Below are 17,077 nucleotides of genomic sequence, written 5' to 3' on the forward strand. Positions count from 1 at the left end.
GAAAATGTTTAATAGATTATTTGAATTTACTTTTAGATTCCTTACTTGAATCTTATTTTTGTTTTCTGTTTGTTTTTGTTTTTCATTTTAAGGGTACTATAATCTTTATGATAGATACACTAGTTGACTACTATGGAAACAGTGATCATGATGTGACAATTTATGTTTTGTGAGATGCTAGCACTGCTTTTGTTATATAAGGTTTGGTTCTTAGATTTTTACAGTTTGCTCTGTATCTTATTAAAAATAGGAGATAATTGCTTCTATCTATTATAGTAAACATAATTGTGTTTAATAGTTTTATAAATTAAGTTGTATGTCTTGCTGTTCAATAAACTAGACTTGCATTAGAAATAGAAACCTAGTTACCATGTATAAGTCCAATTTATATGGCGTAACAGTAGCTACATTGTAATTTTTTTATAAGTTTGGGAATATACCTTATTCCCAAATGATGTGGGGTTACTTTTTAATGGTGATTAGTTCCCCCAGCACTCAATTTATTGTAAAAAAAATTGAGTGTATATGTTTGTCCTAGAAAACAAAATAGTGAATTTCTTAGTGGTGGCTGTGGAAAATTTTATTTACTTAGGAGAAGTAGGTCTGGATAATTGTAGTAAGTATACTTTAAGGTTAAGCAGTATTAGGTTATTTCTCATTTGGACAGAGTATCATCAGGTTTTTTAGTAAAGGAATCTATATTGAACCATCTTAAGGATTTTTTGTATGGAACTAGTTTCATGTCTTAATTTCTAAATTTATTTATATCATTTACTAATTAAAACATTCCCCAAGGTGATCAGGATATAATTTGGGAGCCAATAATATTGATTATTCCCCTTTAGACAAGCAATTCTCAAAGATAATTTGAGGTTATTACCATTGGTGGTAGGACTAGGAGTAGATTGTAATTACGCTTTTCTATAGTCTATACTGATATGCATTAGTAATTTCATAGAGAATTTTAGAGTTAAATTATAGCCCACTATCTTATAATGCTTGGTTAAATTTAGTTCTTCCATGTATAAGTATAATTGGTAGTTGATTTTGTTACATGGACCAACATATTGACTTTGACCACTTACAAAAATGGTAGACTTGAGTAATTCTGGCTGTTGATCAGTTATGTCTTTATCTCTGAAATAAGTTAATCATATTTTTCAAAGGCATTATTTTAAAAATGTTTTGATTCTCCTTAGAGGTGAGTTTAGGGATGATTATTTTCCTCTTTATAGTCTTCTGTATTTTATGCAATTATTATGAATTTTGTTGTAATCAGAAAACATACTATTTTTAATTAATAAACTTCATTAAAAAATACTGTCTAGTCATTGAAAATAATAAGCAGGTAGATTATGGTGACACAGAAATATGTACATGAATATTCTTGGCAATAAAGATTGGAAGTGCAAATAAGTTTCCAATATATAAAGCAGATTTATTTCTTGTTTCATATGAGCTTGTTCCAGGTCTCTGCTCATGAAAGACCATGCTCTCTGCAGTAAGATGCTGTTAATGCAGTTGGTTATGATAAATGACCTGTAATTGTGAATTAGATACTGGGTTTTCAATATTGAATTTATTCTGTCCTCTTAATAGATATTAAATACTTCAGAGAATTTTTTTAAAAAGAAATATGTATATGAAGTAATAGCATTAAAAAAGAACACTAAATACTACCATGATCACATTAAATTCTATTTTATGTGACTTGAAAAATATAGGAAGTAAATTTGGAGTGATAGAGATAATTTAATATTTATTTTATCTTTTTTTTCTGTAAAAGGTCTATAAATTCTTACAGAGTAAGAATATCCTTCTCTTGAAAAATATTTTCAGTGTGTCCCTTTTTTATAGCCTACATAAGCTTTCAGATTCTTAGGTAACATTTATATTCTCTTCATTCATCAGGGGAAAAGAATTTCTTTTTATAAACGGGCTCAAATCCTTGTGGCAGACACGTGGAGTGTGCTAGAGGGAAAAGGAGATGGCTGCTTTAGGGACATCTCCAGTATCACCATGTTTGCTGACTATAGATTACCTCAAGTTCTTGTTTACCTGGGAGCCCTGAAATACTCTGAGGAACTACTAAAGAAGCTTCTCAAAGGTTTGCCACCTTAATGCATTCTTTGTTAGACTATGAATTGTTGTTGTACTATAAATTGTGGCTGTCTAGTTTCGTTTACAAAAGGTTTCCTCTCCCTAGATAAATAAAGCACTATGTATTGTTAAAAGCACTCATAGAAATGCAAAGGCAACTAAAATACAGAGAAAATTGCTTTGTGTTGTTGCTTACACTCTGGAATATGGATATCATAGGGAATTGCACTATTTGGACGTCACAATTTCTGAGCCTCATAATAAAATGAACCCTAAATTTATGTTACATGAAGGTGTGCAAGACTAAGCTCATCAGATATAGTATTTGAAAAGTGCTAATTAAGCTGAAGAGCACACTACACTGTGAAATAAAAGGTGGGCCGAGAAGTTAGGTGGTGGATTTTGAGTCTGGAGGCTCCAAGGCTTGCCAATGGATTACCATGCATGAGTCACTCACTTTTCTAGGCTTACTTATTTACTGTTACAGGATTTGGTCATTGATTCTCAGGAGTGGGAGCCTTATTATAATACATAAGTGTAGATAATTGTGTAAAAACTAGCTTTTGTTTTTAAACATTTCTTTGTGTAAGTAATTGTATAATTTTTGTGTTAGTGTCTCTCTTTTGGATAAAGTATTTTCAGCTACATTTTTATTTTTAAAAGGAAGCAGTTTTTTTTGTTATCATTAATGTATAATTACATGAAGAACATTATGTTTACTAGGCTCCCCCCTTCACCAAGTTCCCCCCACAAGCCCCATTATAGTCACTGTCTATCAGCTTACTAAGATGCTGTAGAATCACTACTTGTCTTCTCTGTGTTGCACAGCCCTCCCTGTGCCTCCCCCCACATTACACATGATAATCGTAATGCCCCCTTTCTTTTTCCCCGCCTTTATCCCTCCCTTCCCACCCATCCTCCCCAGTCCCTTTCCCTTTGGTAACTGTTAGTCCATTCTTGGGTTCTGTGAGTCTGCTGCTGTTTTGCTCCTTCAGTTTTTCTTTGCTCTTATACTCCACATATGAGTGAAATCATTTGGTACTTGTCTCTCTCCGCCTGGCTTATTTCACTGATTATAATACCGTCTAGCTCCATCCATGTTGTTGGAAATGGTAGGATTTGTTTTCTTCTTATGGCTGAATAATATTCCATTGTGTATATGTACCACATCTTCTTTATCCATTCATCTACTGATGGACACTTAGGTTGCTTCCATTTCTTGGCTATTGTAAATAGTGCTGCAATAAACATAGAGGTACATCTGTCTTTTTCAAACTGGGCTGCTGCACTCTGAGGGTAAATTCCTAGAAGTGGAATTCCTGGGTCAAATGGTATTTCTATTTTGAGTTTTTTGAGGAACCTCCACACTGCTTTCCACAATGGTTGAACTAATTTACATCCCCATGAGCAGTGTAGGAGGGTTACCCTTTCTCCACAACCTCGCCAACATTTGTTGTTGTTTGTCTTTTGGATGGTGCCAGTCCTTACTGGTGTGAGGTGATATCTCATTGTGGTTTTAATTTGCATTTCTCTGATGACTAGCGATGTGGAGCATCTTTTCATGTGTCTGTGGCCAACTGAATTTCTTTGGAGAACTGTCTATTCAGCTCCTCTGCCCATTTTTTAATTGGATTATTTGCTTTTTGTTTGTTGAGGTGTGTGAGCTCTTTATATATTTTGGATGTCAATCCATTATCGGATCTGTCATTTATGAATATATTCTCCCATACAGTAGGATACCTTTTTGTTCTATTGATGGTGTCCTTTGCTGTACAGAAGTTTTTCAGCTTAATATAGTCCCACTTGTTCATTTTTGCTTTTGTTTCCCTTGCCCAGGGAGAGATGTTCATGAAAAATTCACTCATGTTTATGTCCAAGAGATTTTTGCCTATGTTTTTTTCTAAAAGTTTTATGGTTTCATGACTTACATTCAGGTCTTTGATCCATTTCGAATTTACTTTTGTGTATGGGGTTAGACAGTGATCCAGTTTCTTCTCTTACATGTAGCTGTCCAGTTTTGCCAGCACCATCTGCTGAAGAGACTGTCATTTACCCATTGTGTGTCCATGGCTCCTTTATTGTATATTAATTGGCCATATATGTTTGGGTTAATGTCTGGAGTCTCTATTCTGTTCCACTGGTCTGTGGCTCTGTTCTTGTGCCAGTACCAAATTGTCTTGATTACTGTGGCTATGTAGTAGAGCTTGAAGTTGGGGAGCAAGATCCACCCCCCATTTTATTTTTCCTTCTCAGGATTGCTTTGGCTGTGTGGGGTCTTTTGGTGTTTCCATATGAATTTTTGAACTATTTGTTCAGTTCGTTGAAGAATGCTGTTGGTAATTTGATAGGGATTGCATCAAATCTTTATATTGCTTTGGGCAGGATGGCCATTTTGATGATATTAATTCTTCCTAGCCAAGAGCATGGAATGAGTTTCCATTTGTTAGTGTCTTCTTTAACTTCTCTTAAGAGTGTCTTGTAGTTTTCAGAGTATAGGTCTTTCACTTCCTTGGTTAGGTTTATTCCTAGGTATTTTATTCTTTTTGGTGCCATTGTGAATGGAATTGTTTTCCTGATTTCTTTTTCTATTAGTTCATTGTTAGTGTATAGGAAAGCCACAGATTAAAAGAAAGTAGTTTTTAATGAGTGAATAATTTCCTCTTGTGTAGTAGATTTCAATCACCCAAAATAAGAATAACACAGAATACAAAGGTACCATTGTTCTTGAGATTGCTTCTACCAGGTTTTTATGCTGCTTTGGGCAATCTGTTTTGTCCCTCTGCTTCCTCATTTGAAAAATAACAAGCTAATTTATTCTCATGCCCTGGGTTATTAGTTGTTGGATACTTTTAAAAGGGATAATATTTAGCAGTCAAGGCTTATTTTACATACAGTCATATTCCGCTGACCTTTTTTTTTTTGGGTCTGTATATACAGCACTGTTTTCTCTCTCTAAAGAGTCTTGTCTGGTTTCCCTCACCCCCAATTTTTTTCCAGTTCAAATCCTACACATACACAGGGCTTAGTTCAAATGCTACCCCTTTCACATAGTTCTTCTGACCTGATGATGTGTCCATCTCCTGAATTTTTGTAGCACCCACTGTCTCTGCTACTGTGAGAAAACCCCTCTTTTTACCAAAGGCACATCTTTAACCCATTTCTTTACCAAAGGCGTGTTTTTTAGCTAGTTTTAAAGACTGACAATGCAATTGACTAAATTTAGATTCTTCACTGTGGTTTTAGGACTGACTTTTAGGCCTAATACATTTGTTGTGTTGCCTTCCCTGGCTCTGTCAGTCCTCTCAAATGATGTCATTCTTTTTCTGTGTTAAGGTCCATATCCTATTTCCGTACTGCAAGTTGCTGTATTAGTTACTTTATTAGTTCCCTATGGCCAACATAATAGATTATCACAAACTGGATGGCTTAAAACAACAGAAAATTTATTCTCTCACAGCTCTGGAGCTGGATGTCTGAAATCAAGGTGTTGGCAGGGCCATGCTCTTACTGAAGGCTCTTGGGAGGAATCCTTCTTGCCTCTTCCCAGCTTATGAAGGCTCCCCAGAATCCTTGGCATTCATTGGCTTATAGCTACATCACTCCATTTGGCCTTCTTCCCTGTGTGTCTCCTGTCTCTTTGTATCCTTTCCTTTCCTTCGGAGGATACCAGTCATCTCATTAAGGACCATCCTAATCCAGAATGATCTTATGTTAATTAGATCTGCAGAGACAGTATTTACAAATAAAGCCATATTCCCAGGTAATAGAAGTAAGGAATTGAATATATCTTCTGGGGGGAAACAATTCAACACTGTAGTTATTTATTACTGTGTAACACTTATGCTAACATCTAACTTAAAACAACTTAAAACTAACTTAAAATCGGCTTAAAACAACAAACATTTATTATCTTAACTGGGTGCCTCTGGCTCAAGGTTGCAGTCCAGTTGTCAGCTAGGGTAGTGGTCTTCTCTAATAGTTCTACTTGGGTGGGTGTGGTATCTGCCTCCAAGGTCACTATTGTGATCTTGATGTGGCAATTCTGGCAAGTTGGCATTCAAGTTTGGAGGAATTGATAAGGAGAACTGAAGAGGAAGGGGTGGATTTGTATTCTAACACCTAGGGCAAAGTAAGGAAGTGGAGGGGCAGGCAAGTGTCTGTTCTTCCACCTGTCGGTGACCAGTGCCTTGGCCCTGGGGAGAGATGGGTGGAGGGCACATAACTACTGAAGATCCCAGGTGACAGAGTGGAACCCAGTGGGGCTGGGGCATTTTCCCTGCGTCTCAGTGGATCACAAGGTACTGTGACTCTGCAAGGGTGTAGATAGGCCAGGGACCAAATACAGCCTGCAGATGTGATTTGTTCAGCCTCCATGGTGCTTTAAGCAGTTGTTAGCTATCAGCCCTAGTCATTGAGGAGATATCCCATGAAAGTCAAACTTTCTGACTTGTAAAAATAGAGAAATACAGGAACTGCCTAAAAATTGGTCTGCCTTTAGACCAGCCAGCACACTAGCTCACCACAGTTTGCATCTGGCTGCTGCATTCACTTACTCTGCCTGATTCTCATTGGCAGTTGAGTTGATGATACACCCTGGAAATGGGCACTGAGTAGGCTGTGGGTCCTATGGGAGTACAGCTCCATATTCAGGCAGAGCTAAATGAAGGATCCTGGATCCAAAAGTTATGGTCTTTTTATTATATTTTTATTGAAGTATCATTGATATTATATTGGTTTCAAATATACAGCACAGTGCTTCAACAGTTACCCGGTATTATTAAATCCTCACCCCCACTAGTGTGGTTGCTATCTGCCAACAAAGGAAGGTATTACAAAATCACTGGCCATATTCTCCATGCTGTACTACCATCCCCATGAAAATGTCATGCTCTTCTTTTTTTTTTTAGATAATTATTTTTTATTGAAAGGTAGTTGACACACAGTATTACATTACATTAGTTTCAGGTGCACAACACAGTGATTCAACATTTATATACATGGTAATTCTAGGTACCAGCTATCACTATACCAAGTTGTTACAATATTTTGACTATATTCCTTATGCTATACATTACATCCCGGTTACTTATTTATTTTACAATTGGAAGTGTGTACTTTTTGTGTGTGTGTGTGTGTGTGTGTGTGTGTGTGTGAGGGCATCTCTCATATTTATTGATGAAATGGTTGTTAACAACAATAAAATTCTGTATAGGGGAGTCAATGCTCAATGCACAATCATTACTCCACCCCAAGCCTAATTTTCGTCAGTCTCCAATCTTCTGAAGCATAACAAACAAGTTCTTACATGGAGAACAAATTCTTACATAGTGAATAAGTTACATGGTGACCAGTACAAGGGCAGTCATCACAGAAACTTTTGGATTTGCTCATGCATTATGAACTATAAACAGTCAGTTCAAATATGAATACTCATTTGATTTTTATACTTGATTTATATGTGGATACCACATTTCTCTCTTTATTATTATTATTTTTAATAAAATGCTGAAGTGGTAGGTAGATACAAGATAAAGGTAGAAAACATAGTTTAGTGTTGTAAGAGAGCAAATGTAGATGATCAGGTGTGTGCCTGTAGACTATGTGTTAATCCAAGCTAGACAAGGGCAATAAAACATCCACGGATGCAGAAGATTTCTCTCAGAATAGGGGAGATGAGGTTCTAAGCCTCACCTCTGTTGATCCCCAATTTCTCACCTGATGAAGCCCCCTGCGACTGTGCCTGTCTTAGGTTGTTCCTCCCTTGAGGAATCTTACCTTTCTCTGGCTAACCAGTCATCTTCCGGGGCCATACAGGGAAATGTAAAGTTGGTAAGTGAGAGAGAAGCCTTATTGTTTGAAATAATTAGCTTTTTACTTCTTTGCATGTTTATGCCCTGTAGCTTCTATGCCCAGCATTTGTCTTGAGGTATCTTTACCACTTGGAAGAATTATGATACTCGGTAAATTTGATATGAGGCACGAATTCTATTTAAGGGTTGTAATTAGGAAGGAAGAAGAAAAGCTATAGAGGTAGCAGACAGAAGAAAACATGGGAAGATTGATTATTTCTTTGACATATCTTCTTGTAGAGTAACTTCAGCATGTATAGGTTTTAAACTACTACTTAAATTGCACAAACACATTACAGTTATATAACCAAAGCATACCTGTAATTACCATCCATCTCCAGTGAAACCAAGAAAACCAGTTAGGCACCTTAGGCATTTGTGAAAACTTATCTACGATATGGTGGATATTGTCCAACTGAACTTGAACAGTCTGAGAGAAATCAGACAAATTAAAACAACCCATTCCTGGGGACTGTTCACATGCCATATGTTCTTTTAACAGTAAATAGTCTGTAGTTGTAAGATTTTGGAGCACTCCAATTTGCACTTCTCCTAATTCTTGGTTGAGTTCCAACAGTATAGATCCAGTCAAATTTGTTGTTTTACTGTATGCACAGGCCAGCTTAGATATCTCCTTCTTCATTCCCATGGCAAGTCCAGGAACTGGTGGGATGAGTGCATCTACAGCTGTAGCAGTGCGTGGATCTTTGTTGGGGTTTTTTGATGGTCATCTTCTGGCATGAGTCTTCCAGAGAGTGCAGATGTTGGAAGTTCTTTTTCATATCGTATCTTAGTTCATTTTTGGGGTAGCCCAATTAGGCTTTGATCTTCTGTATAAACGCAAACAGACCCTTTGCCTACACTTTTATATGCCCTTTATACCCTTGTGTAGAACTCATTGGAGGTTACCAGACAGGAACTGCCTTTTTTTTTTTTCTTTGGTATCACTAATCTATACTTACATGACGAATATTATGTTTACTAGGCATTCCCCTATACCAGGTCCCCCCATCAACCCCTTTACAGTCACTGTCCATCAGCATAGCAAAATGTTGTAGAATCACTACTTGCCTTCTCTGTGTTGTACAGCCCTCCCCTTTCTCCCACCCCCCCATGCATGCTAATCTTAATACCCCCCTACTTCTCCCCCCCCTTATCCCTCCCTACCCACCCATCCTCCCCAGTCCCTTTCCCTTTGGTACCTGTTAGTCCATTCTTGAGTTCTGTGATTCTGCTGCTGTTTTGTTACTTCAGTTTTTCCTTTGTTCTTATATTCCACAGATGAGTGAAATCATTTGGTATTTCTCTTTCTCCGCTTGGCTTGTTTCACTGAGCATAATACCCTCCAGCTCCATCCATGTTGCTACAAATGGTAGGATTTGCCCTTTTCTTCTGGCTGAGTAGTATTCCATTGTGTATATGTACCACATCTTCTTTATCCATTCAACTATTGACGGACATTTAGGTTGCTTCCAGTTCTTGGCTGTTGTAAATAGTACTGCGATAAACATAGGGGTGCACTGATCTTTCTCATACTTGATTGCTGCATTCTTAGGGTAAATTCCTAGGAGTGCAATTCCTGGGTCAAATGGTAGGTCTGTTTTGAGCATTTTGATGTACCTCCATACTGCTTTCCACAATGGTTGAACTAACTTACATTCCCACAAGCAGTGTAGGAGGGTTCCCCTTTCTCCACAGCCTCGCCAACATTTGTTGTTGTTTGTCTTTTGGATGGCAGCCATCCTTACTGGTGTGAGGTGATACCTCATTGTAGTTTTAATTTGCATTTCTCTGATAATTAGCAATGTGGAGCATCTTTTCATGTGTCTATTGGCCATCTGTATTTCTTTTTTGGAGAACTGTCTGTTCAGTTCCTCTGCCCATTTTTTAATTGGGTTATTTGTTTTTTGTTTGTTGAGATGTGTGAGCTCTTTATATATTCTAGACGTCAAGCCTTTATCGGATGTATCATTTTCAAATATATTCTCCCATACTGTAGGGTTCCTTTTTGTTCTATTGATGGTGTCTTTTGCTGTACAGAAGCTTTTCAGCTTAATATAGTCCCACTTGTTCATTTTTGCTGTTGTTTTCCTTTCCCAGGGAGATATGTTCAAGAAGAGGTCACTCGTGTTTATGTCTAAGAGGTTTTTGCCTATGTTTTCTTCCAAGAGTTTAATGGTTTCATGACTTACATTCAGGTCTTTGATCCATTTTGAGTTTACTTTTGTATATGGGGTTAGACAATGGTCCAGTTTCATTCTCCTACATGTAGCTGTCCAGTTTTGCCAGCACCATCTCCTGAAGAGACTGTCATTGCGCCATTGTATGTCCATGGCTCCTTTGTCAAATATTAATTGACCATATGTGTCTGGGTTAATGTCTGGATTCTCTAGTCTGTTCCATTGGTCTGTGGCTCTGCTCTTGTGCCAGTACCAAATTGTCTTGATTACTATGGCTTTATAGTAGAGCTTGAAGTTGGGGAGTGAGATCCCCCCTACTTTATTCTTCTTTCTCAGGATTGCTTTGGCTATTCGGCGTTTTTGGTGTTTCCATATGAATTTTTGAATTATTTGTTCCAGTTCATTGAAGAATGTTGCCGGTAGTTTCATAGGGATTGCATCAAATCTGTATGTTGCTTTGGGCAGGATAGCCATTTTGACTATATTAATTCTTCCTAGCCACGAGCATGGGATGAGTTTCCATCTGTTAGTGTCCCCTTTAATTTCTCTTAAGAGTGACTTGTAGTTTTCAGAGTATAAATCTTTCACTTCTTTGGTTAGGTTTATTCCTAGGTATTTTATTTTTTTTGATGCAATTGTGAATGGAGTTGTTTTCCTGATTTCTCTTTCTGTTGGTTCATTGTTAGTGTATAGGAAAGCCACAGATTTCTGTGTGTTGATTTTGTATCCTGCAACTTTGCTGTATTCCGATATCCGTTCTAGTAGTTTTGGGGTGGAGTCTTTAGGGTATTTTATGTACAGTATCGTGTCATCTGCAAATAGTGACAGTTTAACTTCTTTACCGATCTGGATTCCTTGTATTTTTTTGTTTTGTCTGATTGCTGTGGCTAGGACCTCCAGTACTATGTTAAATAACAGTGGAGAGAGTGGGCATCCCTGTCTAGTTCCCGATCTCAGAGGAAATGCTTTCAGCTTCTCGCTGTTCAATATAATGTTGGCTGTGGGTTTATCATAGATGGCCTTTATTATGTTGAGGTACTTGCCCTCTATTCCCATTTTGCTGAGAGTTTTTATCATGAATGGATGTTGAACTTTGTCAAATGCTTTTTCAGCATCTATGGAGATGATCATGTGGTTTTTGTCTTTCTTTTTGTTGATGTGGTGGATGATGTTGATGGACTTTCGAATGTTGTACCATCCTTGCATCCCTGGGATGAATCCCACTGGGTCATGGTGTATGATCCTTTTGATGTATTTTTGAATTCGGTTTGCTAATATTTTGTTGAGTATTTTTGCATCTACGTTCATCAGGGATATTGGTCTGTAGTTTTCTTTTTTGGTGGGGTCTTTGCCTGGTTTTGGTATTAGGGTGATGTTAGCTTCATAGAATGAGTTTGGGAGTATCCCCTCCTCCTCTGTTTTTTGGAAAACTTTAAGGAGAAGGGTATTATCTCTTCCTTGTAAGTCTGATAAAATTCCGAGGTAAATCCATCTGGCCCGGGGGTTTTGTTCTTTGGTAGTTTTTTGATTACCGCTTCAATTTCGTTGCTGGTAATTGGTCTGTTCAGATTTTCTGTTTCTTTCTGGGTCAGTCTTGGAAGGTTGTATTTTTCTAGGAAGTTGTTCATTTCTCCTAGGTTTCCCAGCTTGTTAGCATATAGGTTTTCATAGTATTCTCTAATAATTCTTTGTATTTCTGTGGGGTCCTTCGTGATTCTTTCTTTCTCGTTTCTGATACTGTTGATTTGTGTTGACTCTCTTTTCTTCTTAATAAGTCTGGCTAGAGGCTTATCTATTTTGTTTATTTTCTCGAAGAACCAGCTCTTGGTTTCATTGATTTTTGCTATTGTTTTATACTTCTCAATTTTATTTATTTCTTCTCTGATCTTTATTATGTCCCTCCTTCTGCTGACCTTTGGCCTCATTTGTTCTTCTTTTTCCAATTTTGATAATTGTGACATTAGACCATTCATTTAGGATTGTTATTCCTTTTTAAATATGCTTGGATTGCTATATACTTTCCTCTTAAGACTGCTTTTGCTGTGTCCCACAGAAGTTGGGGCTTAGTGTTGTTGTTGTCGTTTGTTTCCATATATTGCTGGATCTCCATTTTGATTTGGTCATTGATCCATTGATTATTTAGGAGCGTGTTGTTAAGCCTCCATGTGTTTGTGAGCCTCTTTGCTTTCTTTGTACAGTTTATTTCTAGTTTTATGCCTTTGTGGTCTGAAAAGTTGGTTGGTAGGATTTCAGTCTTTTGGAATTTTCTGAGGCTCTTTTTGTGGCCTAGTATGTGGTCTATTCTGGAGAATGTTCCATGTGCACTTGAGAAGAATGTATATCCTGTTGCTTTTGGATGTAGAGTTCTATAGATGTCTATTAGGTCTATCTGCTCTACTGTGTTGTTCAGTGCTTCCGTGTCCTTACTTATTTTCTGCCCGGTGGATCTCTCCGTTGGGGTGAGTGGTGTGTTGAATTCTCCTAGAATGAATGCATTGCAGTCTATTTCCCCCTTTAGTTCTGTTAGTATTTGTTTCACATATGCTGGTGCTCCTGTGTTGGGTGCATATATATTTAGAATGGTTATATCCTCTTGTTTGACTGAGTCCTTTATCATTATGTAGTGTCCTTCTTTATCTCTTGTTACTTTCTTTGTTTTGAAGTCTATTTTGTCTGATATTAGTACTGCAACCCCTGCTTTCTTCTCGCTCTTGTTTGCCTGAAATATGTTTTTCCATCCCTTGACTTTTAGTCTGTGCATGTCTTTGGGTTTGAGGTGATTTTCTTGTAAGCAGCATATAGATGGGTCTTGCTTTTTTATTCATTCTATTACTCTGTGTCTTTTGATTGGTGCATTCAGCCCATTAACATTTAGGGTGACTATTGAAAGATATGTACTTATTGCCATTGCAGGCTTTAAATTCGTGGTTACCAAAGGTTCAAGGTTAGCCTCTTTAGTATCTTACTGCCTAACTTAGCTCGCTTATTGAGCTGTTATATACACTATCTGGAGATTCTTTTCTTCTCTCCCTTCTTATTCCTCCTCCTCCATTCTTCATATGTTGGGTGTTTTGTTCTGTTCTCTTTCTAGGAGTGCTCCCATCTAGAGCAGTCCCTGTAAGATGTTCTGTAGAGGTGGTTTGTGGGAAGCAAATTCCCTCAGCTTTTGCTTGTCTGGGAATTGTTTAATCCCACCGTCATATTTGAATGATAGTCGTGCTGGATACAGTATCCTTGGTTCAAGGCCCTCCTGTTTCATTGTATTAAATATGTCATGCCATTCTCTTCTGGCCTGTAGGGTTTCTGTCAAGAAGTCTGATGTTAGCCTGATGGGTTTTCCTTTATAGGTGACCTTTTTCTCTCTAGCTGCCTTTAAAACTCTTTCCTTGTCCTTGATCTTTGCCATTTTAATTATTATGTGTCTTGGTGTTGTCCTCCTTGGATCCTTTCTGTTTTTAGGTTCTGTGTATTTCCGTGGTCTGTTCGATTATTTCCTCCCCCAGTTTGGGGAAGTTTTCAGCAATTATTTCTTCCAAGATACTTTCCATCCCTTTTCCTCTCTCTTCTTCTTTTGGTACCCCTATGATACAGATATTGTTCCTTTTTAATTGGTCACACAGTTCCCTTAATATTGTTTCATTCCTGAAGATCCTTTTATCTCTCTCTCTGTCAGCTTCTATGTGTTCCTGTTCTCTGGTTTCAATTCCATCAATGGCCTCTTGCATCCTATCCATTCTGCTTATAACCCCTTCCAGAGTTTGTTTCATTTCTGTAATCTCCTTTCTGGCATCTCTGATCTCCCTCCGGACTTCATCCCATATCTCTTGCGTATTTCTCTGCATCTCTGTCAGCATGTTTATGATTCTTATTTTGAATTCTTTGTCAGGAAGACTGGTTAGGTCTGTCTCCTTCTCTGGTGTTGTCTCTGTGATCTTTGTCTGCCTGTAGCTTTGCCTTTTCATGGTGATAGGAATAGTTTGCAGAGCTGCGACGAGTGACAGCTGGAAGAACTTCCCTTCTTGTTGGTTTGTGGCCCTCCTCTTCTGGGAGAACAGCGACCTCTAGTGGCTTGTGCTGCGCAGCTGCGCGCAGACAGGGCTTCTGCTTCCTCCCCGGCTGCTATGGAGTTAATCTCCGCTGTTGCTGTGGGCGTGGCCTGGCTCGGGCAGCTGCTCCAAAGTGGTGGAGTTGCTTTGGAGGGGGAGCGGCTGGGAACCTATTTATCTCTGTAAGGGGCCTCCCTGCTCCCTGCAGCCCAGGGGTTAGGGTGCCCAGAGATCCCCAGATTCCCTACCTCTGGATTAAGTGTCCCGCCCTTCCCCTTTAAGAGTTCCAAAAAGCACCCACCAGAACAAAACAACGACCACAAAAAGAAAAAAAAAAAAAAGGGTAGCACACTTTTCTGGTATCCTCAGGCGCCAGGCCTCCAGTGTCCGCTCACTGTTCTTGCTGTCCTGTTTCCCTAGTATTGGGGTCCGTATCCCTTTAAGACTTCCAAAACGCACTAGCTTAAACAAAACAGCAAAAAAAAAATGGTCACTTGCTTTTCTGGTGTCCTCCGGCGCCAGGCCTCCGGTGCCCGCTCACTGTTCTTGCTGCCCTGTTTCCCTAGTATTGGGGTCCCTATCCCTTTAAGACTTCCAAAACGCGCTCGCCAAAACAAAACAGCAAAAAAAAAGAAAAATTTGATCGCACGCTTTTCTGGTGTCCGGCGCCAGGCCTCCGGTGCCTGCTCACCATTCTTGCTGCCCTGTTTCCCTAGTATCCAGGGGCCCACCGCGCACGCACTGTGGCTGCACTCTGGCCCAGATGGCTGGGGCTGGGTGTTCGGCAGTCCTGGGCTCCGTCTCCCTCCCGCTCTGCCTGCTCTTCTCCCGCCAGGAGCTGGGGGGAGGGGCGCTCAGCTCCCGCCGGGCCAGGGCTTGTATCTTACCCCCTTCGTGAGGCGCTGGGTTCTCTCAGGTGCGGATGTGGTCTGGATATTGTCCTGTGTCCTCTGGTCTTTATTCTAGGAAGAGTTGTCTTTGTTATATTTTCATAGATATATGTGGTTTTGGGAGGAGATTTCCACTGCTGTACTCATGCCGCCATCTTGGCTCCCTCCCATGCTCTTCTTTACTCAAGTTAACAACTTTGATTTCCTAGGTTCTCGTTCTCCTTGATGCCCATAGGGTATGGCCAAGTCTGTTCTTTTCTCAAGTGGGAAAGGGAGGTGCTGTTTATTTGGCCTGGGAGTCTTTAAAATTTTGCAGTAATGTATTTTTTCCTGACATCAAGCCCAATTTTTCAATCTTTTATTTTCAATAATTTAATAATCTTGCTGTCATATTTTAAAATTTATGGTTACCCAGTATTCATTTGGCAAATTTTTAGTGGAAAGATGGTATGACAAGGTGCTAGACAAACATGGCAGCCATGATCCCTGTCCTTGCAGAACTTGCAATTTAAAATTAATGCCTGAGTTTAGAAATGGTTTGAATTGCCGAAAATAATTAGTCTGAAGTTTACAGTTTTAAAATGAATACTATTTAAATGCTGTGTTTTGTCCTACAGTAAAGTTCTGAGTTGACTTTATATCATTGACTTATCACTCTGTTTTTTATCCCTTGCAGGAGAAATGCTCTCATATGGGAATAGGCAAGAGGTGGAAATCAGAGGGTGTTCACTTTGGTGTGTTGAGCTCATCCGGGATTGTCTTCTGGGGCTTATTGGAAAAAAGGGTGAAAAAACTAGTGGAGAAATCAATTCCATTCTTCTGGACTTTTACTTATGGGACTATGCCCGTGATCACAGGGAAGACATGAAAGGAATTCCATTTCATCGTACACGTTGCATATATTACTGACCCAAAGTGTAACTTGACTCAGGGAAAACTCCTTGCATTTTTATATCACATAATCATTTGTACAATTTTGTGTTGTTATTAAGAGAAGGTGATAGATGTTATAGCAGCAAGAAAATTGATTACATTGTCTCACTTAAAAGTTTTTAACTGACATATCACTCCGTATCCCCAACTTTACCCTTTGTTTGCTTGTTTAGTTTTGATTCAATTTTCCCTTCCTGTGGACACATGACAAAAAACAGTGAAGGGACTTTAATGCTTTATTTCAATTTCAAATTTCTTAAAATTAATCATGAATTATAATATGATTAATCTTCAATGATAATATATCATCCATTCAGTTGGCTGTTTTTTCTCAAGGTGTAGTGATTTTCTATATACCTTAATCATGTGATATGAGAGAAAGAAAGGGTAGGGTCTTTGCTGTGTGAATGCTGTTGCTCTTGTAAAAATCTATCTTGACAGCTTATTTTAAACTTTTTACTGGTAATGATAGCGGGTTTTGTACATAATGATTTTCAGTTTAGGTTATCTCTCTGTCTTGATTTCTTTTTCCAGAGCAACTACATTGAAATTGAATAAAGATTTTTAGTGGTGGGGACTTGATCATAGGGGGGAATGTAGTAACCACAATGTTACTCATGTAAAATTTCGTAAGATTGTATATCAATGATACTTTAATTTTAAAAAAGGTTCTTAAAACGTGTCAACCTGGAATTGATTTTTTCATTAAAATAGAATTTTCCAGATATAATTTTAAAAGGTTTACAATAATTTGATTAATTACTTTACATTGAAGAATTCTCTTTACCTACCATGCACTCATTTCCCACCTTCACCCCTACCATCCTTCTAACATCATCTTGACTTTTTGTTAGTTGTCTACCTTGAGCTCCCTGAATCCCGAAAAGGCATCCTTTTCCCAAGCATTTTACTGCAATCTGCTGCAACTGCCAAATGACTGACTGAGTGCAAATGGGGCAGTGCCCAGCTTTCACCACCATAAGCAGTGGTCCTATATCTGTCCCTCCCCACGCCACTCGGGAAGGTGATGCCATCCCCAATTCCAGAGGTAAGCCTAAGTTCATGTGAATGGTTTATTC

General features: G+C 38.5%; 1 protein-coding gene across 2 annotated transcripts in view; it reads left to right on the forward strand.

Annotated features, from left to right (window-relative positions):
• The window catches only part of QNG1 (Q-nucleotide N-glycosylase 1), a 33,330-nt gene extending 16,602 nt beyond the window's left edge, over window positions 1-16,728 (forward strand). For both annotated transcript variants that reach the window (XM_057498545.1, XM_036923228.2), the window contains exons 3-4: window positions 1,912-2,107; window positions 15,742-16,728. In XM_057498545.1, coding sequence (XP_057354528.1) covers window positions 1,912-2,107; window positions 15,742-15,974 — 429 coding nt within the window. In that variant the 3' untranslated portion in view covers window positions 15,975-16,728. The remainder of the gene's footprint in view (window positions 1-1,911; window positions 2,108-15,741) is intronic.
• Window positions 16,729-17,077: the final 349 nt, after the last annotated feature.

Source organism: Manis pentadactyla, chromosome 3, assembly GCF_030020395.1.
Source record: "Manis pentadactyla isolate mManPen7 chromosome 3, mManPen7.hap1, whole genome shotgun sequence".
Classification (NCBI taxonomy): domain Eukaryota; kingdom Metazoa; phylum Chordata; class Mammalia; order Pholidota; family Manidae; genus Manis; species Manis pentadactyla.